The 10,000-nt window shown below is 46.3% G+C and overlaps 1 protein-coding gene across 1 annotated transcript in view; it reads right to left on the bottom strand.

The window, feature by feature from the left end:
* Positions 1 to 10,000, bottom strand: part of tub (TUB bipartite transcription factor) — a gene marked incomplete at both ends in the record, with an annotated part of 43,316 nt that overhangs the window by 26,202 nt on the left and 7,114 nt on the right. Inside the window, 3 exons of the mRNA XM_080530105.1 lie at positions 397 to 534; positions 3,933 to 4,095; positions 9,889 to 9,940. Of these exons, the coding sequence (XP_080386231.1) occupies positions 397 to 534; positions 3,933 to 4,095; positions 9,889 to 9,940 (353 nt within the window). The remainder of the gene's footprint in view (positions 1 to 396; positions 535 to 3,932; positions 4,096 to 9,888; positions 9,941 to 10,000) is intronic.

The following is a 10,000-nucleotide window of genomic DNA, read 5'->3' as shown; positions in this document are numbered from 1 at the left end:
GTGTCTGTCTGTCTGCTGGTCTTTCTGGTCTGTGTCTGTGTGTCTGTCTGTCTGGTCTGTGTGTCTGTCTGTCTGTCTGTCTGGTATGTCTGTTTGTCTGTCTGCCTGCCTGCCTGTCTGTGTGTCTGTCTGCTGGTCTTTCTGGTCTGTGTCTGTGTGTCTGTCTGTCTGTCTGTCTGTCTGTCTGTCTGTCTGTGTGTCTGTCTGTCTGTCTGTCTGTCTGTCTGTCTGTGTGTCTGTCTGTCTGTCTGTCTGTCTGTCTGGTATGTCTGTTTGTCTGTCTGCCTGCCTGCCTGTCTGTGTGTCTGTCTGCTGGTCTTTCTGGTCTGTGTCTGTGTGTCTGTCTGTCTGTCTGTCTGTGTGTCTGTCTGTCTGTCTGTCTGTCTGGAGGCTGACCTTTGTGCTTGGCCTTCCTCTCCTTCTTGGTACTTCCTGTCTGCGGGGTGGAGCTGGCCGACGCCCGGCCCTTTTTGGCTGAGCGGGGGGGCTGGGGGTCGGCCCCCCCCTTCACCTCCTCCTGGTCGGCCTCTTGGACTACACACATCCACATCCAGGGGGGGGGGGGGGGGGGGGGCAGCACAGAGCGGGTTAGCATGTGAAGGGTAAGAGTAAGAGTAAGTAAGAGACAAGAGAGAAGAGAGTGTTACAGTTAAGGTCTACTGTTATGTGACTATGTCTGTAACCCTTTCAGACGTATATGTCTATAACCCTTTCAGACGTATATGTCTATAACCCTTTCAGACGTATAATTCTCTCAAATAAGAATTGAGGCAGCGACGGGTGAAACACGTTTAGTAACAACAGGAAGCTTTAGTGAATCAGATTCAGACATAGTAGTTACAAGCATGGCATCACTTCTTCATCTGCCGGGGGAACACTTCATTACCCTTAATCTATGGTAGCTCACCTAGCTCAAATATAACAAGTTCAATACATAACAGCTACAATGAGGAGGGAGAAGGAGACATTAGACGTTAGCAGAGGGCACAGTGAAAGGTTATAGGAAGCAGATACACAGCAGCGGCGGGTTTCTCACCAGGGAAATATATATCAAACAGGTCATGAATGTGCTAGCTCTGTGAACCATAGTGCTACAGTACAGTACATGTTCTCCCACGCATACAACCTTCCCTACCCTTAACCATCTTCCCTAACCTTGCCACCCCCTCCCTCCCCTGGACTGCTGTGTTCGTCAATACCGTGTTCTATGTGCTCATGTTATCTGTTGCTTGGTCTTTCTGTGTGGTTCTGTGTACCCATATTGTCAGCGTCTTTGAGTCACTGAAAAGTGCTTTATAAAGATTATGAATTATTATTATTATTATTATTATTACAGTAGCACTGTGTAACCACACATGCTCTCACAACATCGTGCATGAGGGAGAACTACAGCCAGGCATATACAGTACTAGTTATACCAGCTTTTGTCTCTTCAAATTCACACTTTAGATTAATGCCGTAAAGTGTTTGCATTGCCTCTCTAACTTCTTTGTGTTTCCAGAGAGAGTGTTTATGAGAGCCTCTGTTCTTGTAAGAATCCCTACAGATCCCAGACCAGAGTCTTGGCTGAAGTTTCAAGTCAGGCTGAAAGAACATCGCAGGCCCTTTTAGTGTGAGCTGATATAATGAAAGTGAAGAGTCATCTCTGAGTCTGAAAAAGAAGAGAGAGGAAGAGAGAGAGAGAGAGACAGAGAGAGAGAGAGAGAGAGAGAGAGAGAGAGAGAGAGAGAGAGAGAGAAAGATGTTTGTTCCTAGTTCAAATGTTTTAATTTTTGTAATACTGTAAAGCCATCTGTGTCGTCAAGCATGAGGCATTGATCCACAGGCTGTGTCTAGGTGTGTGTGTGTGTGTGTGTGCGTGTGTGTGCATACATACATACAGTACCAGTCAAAAATGTGGACACACTTCCCCATTCAATTGAATGGAAGAGTGTGTCCAAACTTTTGACAGGTACTGTACAAGTGCATGCTTGTGTGTGTGTGTGTGTGTGTGTGTGTGTGTGTGTGTGTGTGTGTGTGTGTGTGTGTGTGTGTGTGTGTGTGTGTGTGCTGTCTTACTGACTGGGCTCAAAAGGCATCTGTTTCTGACAACTGTAGAAGGATGAGGCGGTGGGGGAATATTATTGGGGAGAAGTTCAAAGACACGGAGCTTCCTGTCCTCTGTGTATAAGCAGGCCAGGCTTTGTCTGAGCCGAGCTCTCGAATCAACAGATGGAGAAAGGCATTAATTAGGATCGACAGCAGATGAAGAAGCATAAGAAGCATAAGACTGTACACAGTACAGTAGACTTTGTACTGGTGGCATCACTCCAGCTCTGCAATCTTCCCACTTATGGGGCAGTGGGGGGGGGGGAAAAGAAACACTCTCATGTACTCAACTTCCTCCAAGTCTGTCTTGTCTGTACTACGAGACTCTAGCTCTGTTTTGACAGAATGTGTACTGTATTTCGCTACACAGATATCCCCGAGTGGGGTGGACTGGGTCGTTAATTGGGTGAAGTCCAGCATTAGCCAATCCTCCTCTCCTTTCCCTCTCTCTACCAGTCAGGGCGTATGAGCATATGGCCCGCAGCCCAGACACAGTCAGTCAGAGAGATGGGGGATTAGCCCGCTGCTAGAGGCCGTCTGTGGAGATAAGCGGCCCCGATCGCCGCTGACCGTTGCGCTTCGCTAATTCGAAGAAAAAGAAGAAAGCGGCGCACTTAATCATTTATCAACCGATGTTTCGGGGCAGCGAGCTACCTTCTCCAGGGTTTGGTTTGTTGTTTGCGCTAGAACTAATACCATCTCTCTGCTACTGTTCTGTCTGAAAGAGGCCGCTAGCGAACAACACTGAAAAAAGACGAGATGAAAGACTCTAATGTATCGTAGCGAAACATCTGCAGCTGTTGTGTTTCATGAAGTTATTATACGTCTGCGACCTTCATAACTCATTGACATAATCTGCCGGCTCTAGTACATACGCCGTGTATGTATGCAGAGCACAGTTGCACTAAAACTGCTTGTGTGTACACAAAAAAACCGCAAAGTTTCTCTTTCAGAACCGGCGGTGGCGAAAGAATCAATAGCACAACCTGATCAAACAGCGTCAGGCCCCGCGTCGGGGTTTGTAAAGTTCATAGTATAGTATTTCCCTTTCCAATCAGCGAATCTTTCACAAGCACTCTATTTGAGTTGGGCCGGATCAATACTGCTGTGTCAACACGGGCATGCCTGTGGACAGCCGGACAGCTACCTGCCCTTTAAGAATGACCCCATCTCATCTCCTGGACACTGGGTATCTAACAAATGACCAGAGTTACTGGAGCAGAGTAATGTGAAGTGGGAGGAGGGGGGTGAGGGAGGGGGTCTGACCCCTGGCTCCAGCCTGCAGACAGGTGTCACGGGCGTGTTTACAGGGGTAAACAGCAGCTGTTATGGCAATTTTTTACTTTGGGTACTTTTATTTTGGATGATTTGTGCTTAATGGTTTTGAGTTATATTTATATTTCATGATGAATGTTTATTTTATGTTTTGCGTTATTGATGTTATGAATAATGTTTTGTTTTTATGTTTTTGGTTATAGAATTATTAGTGTTTTATTCGTAATTGATTGTCACGTGGTGAGGTGATGGATGAGGATGGGCCCAGGTGTGTTTAGGTAGACAGTTAGTAGCACCTGGGACGATGGAAACAGGTTAGTTAGTAAAAAATGTTTGACCATATTCACTCTTTTCTTTAATCCCATACCTTACCGTTATTACTTTTCATTTCGTTGGACTCATTGGATTACTTTTGATTATGGACAATAGTGACCAATTATGGTAGTCTTACCGTGGTAGATGGTAGAACAGTCTTACCAGGGTAGATGGTAGATGGTACAGAGTCTTACCGTGGTAGATGGTAGATGGTAGATGGTAAACAGTCTTACCGTGGTAGATGGTAGTCTTACCGTGGTAGATGGTGCTGCTGTTGCTGCTGAGGTAGGACTCCACCAGGGGCGCCTGCTCCTCGCTCTGTTTGGTCCGGCGGGCGCGGGACCGGCCGTCCACGTTGGACTGGACCATCAGAGGCTCCTGACGCTTCTTCTTCTGCTTCTGCTCCAGCAGGGCTCGCTGGGACACACACACACACACGTTTTATTTTTATGACACTGCATATTTTTCAGTCCCACTCTCAGTCCCACATATTTTTCATTTTATTGGACAGATACAGTGAAGACAGACAGCAAAGTAAGGAGAAGAAGGGAGAGAGGGCATGTCAGCAGGACATGGGCCGGATACAAACCCATGCCGACATGGGCATAATGTGTGTACTGTAGACCGCGATGTTTACAATACTACCTTTGCACATTTTGATATAGCCTCTTTTAGACATGCTGTACATATCTACCATAACTCATAACTGTATATACCTCTAAACTTCCGTACATGCCTTACTGTACCTATCACTATCATTGTCATGATTTTATATCATCTTCTTATATCACTATTTGCACTTGCTAAACTGCATTTCGTTGTCTAGTACTTGCACTCTGCAATGACATTAAAGTTCAATCTAATATCATATAATACAGGATTTTCAGGCATTGACGCATTAAATAATGATCCATTCTCACACTATATCGTTTCACCTTCAAACACATAAGCTGAAAACACACACACAGAGACCCGCATTCTGACATTACACTGCCTTACATGGACACACACAGGAGGACAACAGGCTGCGTCCTTGGGGGTATAAATGTGATAAATGTGTCTGCCCCCTACCCACCTGAGCTACAGATTGAAGATGGATTATTGGGTAACATGTGTGCCTGCCCAGCCCGCAACCATGGTCCCACATAGATGACATAACGTACTTACAATCATGGTCCCACATAGATGACATAACATAACTTACTTACAATCACGGTCCCACATAGATGACATAACTTACTTACAATCATGGTCCCACATAGATGACATCACTTACTTACAATCATGGTCCCACATAGATGACATAACATAACTTACTTACAATCATGGTCCCACACAGATTACATAACTTACTTACATGAGTACGGAACAGCTAGGAGGAAAAAACGAATCAAGGAGAAAAGCTGTTCCTACATCAGTTTGACCTCTGCCTGTGTGTGTGATTACTACCCCTCCTGTGGTGTAACCTGTGGGAGTGATTGCCTGGTTTATTTTGGACAATTCCCATAAAGAGAACCTTCAGTTAGAGTTCTGTCTAGTAAACCCAGACTGATCTAGAGTTACTGTACCATCTCTTTAGCCCACAATTAATAATAATAATAATAACTTGGATTTATATAGGGCCTTTCATAAAACCCAAGGACGCTTTACAATTCTAAAGGAAATGGTCAGACAGACAAAACAGAAAACAAACAAAACAGAAACAGAAACAGTGACTAGGGGCCAAAGGTCTTGGTGAACAGATGAGTTTTGAGGGCTGATTTGAAGGAGTCCAGGGTGGGGGCGTTGCGGATCACTGTGGGGAGAGAGTTCCAGAGGGTAGGTGCAGCCATGCTCATACGCACACAACTCATACTGTTGGATCTCTATAGTATACAAAGAGTATACTCTCTATAGTATACATATTGGCTACAATATGGACTTGTACAGTCCATATGCATACAAACTGTCCACAAAATGGGAAAGCAAACAAAGATAAAACCCATACACATTCAAATGAAAATGACACCTTGTCCCCTTTTCCTCGCTCACAAATCCTTATCCAAATCCGGTGGCTCAGTAGAATCTGTGTCAGTGCACAGATTCATTATCCTACTTCAGACTAAATAATTACTTTCCTTTTCCCACATGAGCCAATTTAATCCATGTAATAATCAGAGTTATGATGAGGCATTAGCTTCTGAAACTTCCTGTAGAGCCCAGCCCCTCCGCACCCCCAGCCCCTCCCCCCTTGAGGCCACAGTTAAGCTCTACACCAGTAGAGCTGAAAAACAGTTGCGCTCTTTCTCAAAAAGCTATTTCAAACCTTCTAGGTCTGCTGCACTAAAGAGTCATGTAAAAACCTCCATCAGAGAGAGAAAGGCAGACTCTTCTCCTTCTCTAATGAATGTTTCAGGTCCCTAGCCCTAGCTCATCCTCCGCATCAGTTAACCCCCTCACCCCCCCCTCCAACCCTGCTCTGCCCTCTCTCTGTCGGTTCTGCCAGCCTACAGTTTCGGGTTCTCACCCTCTCCCTCCCCATCCATGCTAGTCAGCATTCACCTGTGAATACATTACATAAGACTTCCAGACAGAAGGCGAGAGGGAGATCCCAAGGCCTTGGAGCTCATCAAATATTGAGGGAGTCCCTGATGCTGCAGAACAAAATACTACTGCTGAACAGAAGAACAGTACTCCTCGGTACAGGCTCTCCAGGCTGGAACACAGGCAGCTGAGTGCAGCTCAGAGCAGCTCAGTGCATTAGGAGCACAGAGTGTCCCAGCTCTGTCAGGCTTGACCCCCACGGGACAGGGGGGGGTCCACCTGGGGAAGACCAGGCCTCTGATCTACTAGGGGTGAGTCAGAGAGGGGGGGAGTCAGCGAGGGGGGGGGGGAGTGAGGGGGGGGGGGGAAGTGAGAGGGTGAGACAGTGGCTTCCTTTGCAGGTCACACACAGGCTCTAGTCTAGCACTAGAACAGCCGTGCCTTTTTTACCTACTATAAGAGCCGCCTCGGGGGTCAAATGACCATAGTCTTTACAATGGTAAGCTGCTATTTACACACAACGACCACTAGTTGGCACCTCTTGTAAATTAGCTTGCCTCCTACACAGAAAAACTACAAAATGGCTTCATGCTAGCTTATCCTGATATGCTAGCTTATCCTGATATGCTAGCTTATGCTGAAATGCTAGTTTATCCTGGTTTTGAAATTGTAAGGATACTGGGTGGGAGAACGCACATATCTAGGACAAGTCATGAAAGGAGGGTCCTGAAACTTGATCGAGTGCAATTATAAGATATAAAAAAATTTGACTCACAAAGTCAAATAACCCCACCCATGGCTGTTCTAGTCTAGGGGGAACAACACGCTGGCCTGATAAGTGGAACAGGAGGTAGAGCCGGCGTCTAATTGCAAGGTCGGCAGATCGACGGTTCGAACCCTGGCTGGCCATGTGTCGAGGTGTTGGGCAAGACACTGAACCCCAAATTGCTCCCAATGAGCGGGCCAGGCGCCTTGCACGGTAGCTTGGCCGCCATTGGTGTGTGAATGTGTGTGTGAATGGGTGAACGAGAGGCCGTTGTAAACCACTTTGGAATAAGGCGCTATATAAGTCAGTCCATTTACCATTTATAAGTTGCCTTCAGTGAGGATGGGAGCCAGGCAGACAGCATCTAAATATTACGTTCAGTTCACCAAGATAACTGGCAAAAGATATACGTACTGTTGGGACCTTATAGAAAGTCATCACAGTGTGAAACTACCTCCCTCCTTCTATTTCCATAACCAGACCCCCAGAGTCTGGGAGCTAGAAGATGGAGAGCCGAATGCTGTTGAAGGAACACTTGGGTGGTTGCTTGAATATATATATGAATATAGAAACCCACATTAACCATCAAAGAACGGGCTCGTTCAGCAGGGACGCCACTGGGTGGAGGAACCCAAACCGCATGCTGCTATAGTGTTTGCTGTGGTAGACTTTATTAAAGGAATAACTATTCTTCCAGAACAGTCTGCGGGGGGATACAATGCAGAAGTGGAGTTGTTGTTGCAACACAATGATAGATGGTTGATAGGCCTGGGCTTACATACCCAGGCTCTAGAGAGGAGGTGGTGAGAGAATATTCATCGTGTCATCATGGTAAACAACCTCAGCCTCAGCTCTCGTTCTGTAAGAACACAAACTTCTCCTGCTCCTGATATTAAGTGGCCACGGCTCTTTCCGCAGCCCGACACCTGAAGAAAAAACGCTGCCAAGCCGTTAGCCGTTATTCAACCTTCCGTTTATCACTTTGTCACTTTGCAAGAGGGACCTCGTCTAGTCTGCAGATGATCCGATAGGCCTGCAGATTGATAGAGAAACACGAGGAAAACAACAACAGTCTGCCAGCCGCTCGAGTCAACCAGACAGACGCATCACATCACGAACCCGACAGGAAGTCCGTCAGGGAATACCTCCGCCCCAAAGCAGTAGCATCACTGTGCCTTCACTGCCCTCACTTCACGACTTGAGAAATAGCAGTCACCATACGAACATCAGGCGTACACACTACTACTACTACTAGGTCGTCCTCGGACGAGCCCTCCATCAGTGCTTCCAGTCATCCCGGTGAGCTGGATTATTCTTCCTGCTACGACTGGTGGATTGATGATTCACTTGCTTAGTCAAATGTATCGAGTGTAAGTCGCTTTGGAATAAGGCGTCTGCTAAATGCCAAAAATGTAAATGTAAAAAAATGTACGTTAGTGTGAGACGCCCTTGTGATCGAAGCCTGTGTGTTGGCTCCCACAGAACCAGTCTGCTGGCTGGCAGCTCCTGGTGTCTCTGGCAGTGACCTGCCAGCCTCATTCTCCTGACTGCTATTCTCGCTTATTTCTCACTTAACCCGCTTCCACACGGGTTCACAAAGCAGTCTGATTAGGAACACATTTACATACTAATGCACTTGTCAGGTTACAGTTCAATACCATCATATCTGCTGTGTGATGAAGACAGACAGACAACCTAAACAGATGCCACACCGACATACGAGGCGCTGTAGTACAGTGTGGAGATAATGCTACAGTCCAAACTGTTATTTGCAATGTTCCATGCCTGAAGAAGGTCTACGACTGAAAGCTCGCAATAAATTACGTTTTTGAGTGTGCGGATGCTGTTATTTTGCACTCTACTGATACTCTTCAGTTCCAGCACCTCAGCAAAGTTTGATAACGGATGAGCGGTGGTATTTTCACTATTTGCAATGTTCCATTAAAATATAAATCCAACTGTTTATCTTTCAGATAAAAATATATTTTCAAAAGATTCTGTAGGTTGAGTTATGCTGAATGTGAGCAGCTTGGAGCAGCGTGATATCTAACGGTTAAAAGTTTTCTTTGCTGATGTGATTTATGTTAATTTAGTAGTACAGTGAACGCTAATCCTTACTATATCCCTAAAATCCACTTAGATTAGCCTAAAATCATCATTTGTAATCCTCAGCGATTTCTCATGTGTTTCAGGAAAGGTTTGGCTGGACTAAGAAAGCATCTTGATCGAAATTACACACACACACGCGCACACACACACACACACACGCACACACGCACACGCCACACACGCACACACACACACGACGATGTCAGATCAGATGAAAAGGTGGTAATTGATGTATTTGATGAATCACTGGAGAGTGTCAAGGCTGTTTAAAGGTACTTAGTGTTACCCTGGTCAACCTTCACACAGCACACAGACATCTTTATCATACACGCCGCAAACCATAGAGGTGGCACACAAAAAAATAACTACTCTATCAGCATATTTTAAGGCAACTATGACCTAATTAGCCTTAAGTGATCCCACACTCCTAAATGGTAAAATGGTAAATGGACTGACTTATATAGCGGCCTTATTCCAAATCGCTTTACAATGGCCTCTCATTCACCCGTTCACACACACATTCACACACCAATGGCAGCAAGCTACCATGCAAGGCGCCGGCCTGCTCATTGGGAGCAATTTGGGTTTCAGCGCCTTGCCCAAGGACACTTCGACATGTGGCCAGCCGGGGTTCGAATTGCCGATCTGCCGACCTTGCGATCATTAGACGCCGGCTCTACCTCCTGCGCCACAGCCGCCCCCGCCACTCCTGTCCTGTCAGCCCACATACAGCACACACATACACACACACACTTACACACACACACACATACGCACACACACACACACGCACACGTACCGCGGGGGCTTACCTGTCTGTCCAGTTTCTGCTGCCGCAGGTTACTGCCCTCATCATCCAAGGTGCTGTAGAGAGAGAGAGAGAGAGGGGGAGGGAGGAGAGAGGGAGAGAGAGAGAGAGAGATT

Source organism: Nansenia antarctica, assembly GCF_963989245.1.
Source record: "Nansenia antarctica genome assembly, chromosome: 4".
Classification (NCBI taxonomy): Eukaryota; Metazoa; Chordata; class Actinopteri; order Argentiniformes; family Microstomatidae; genus Nansenia; species Nansenia antarctica.
The sequence above is the reverse complement of the archived record's forward strand: the minus strand, read 5'-3'. Positions and strand labels throughout refer to the sequence as shown.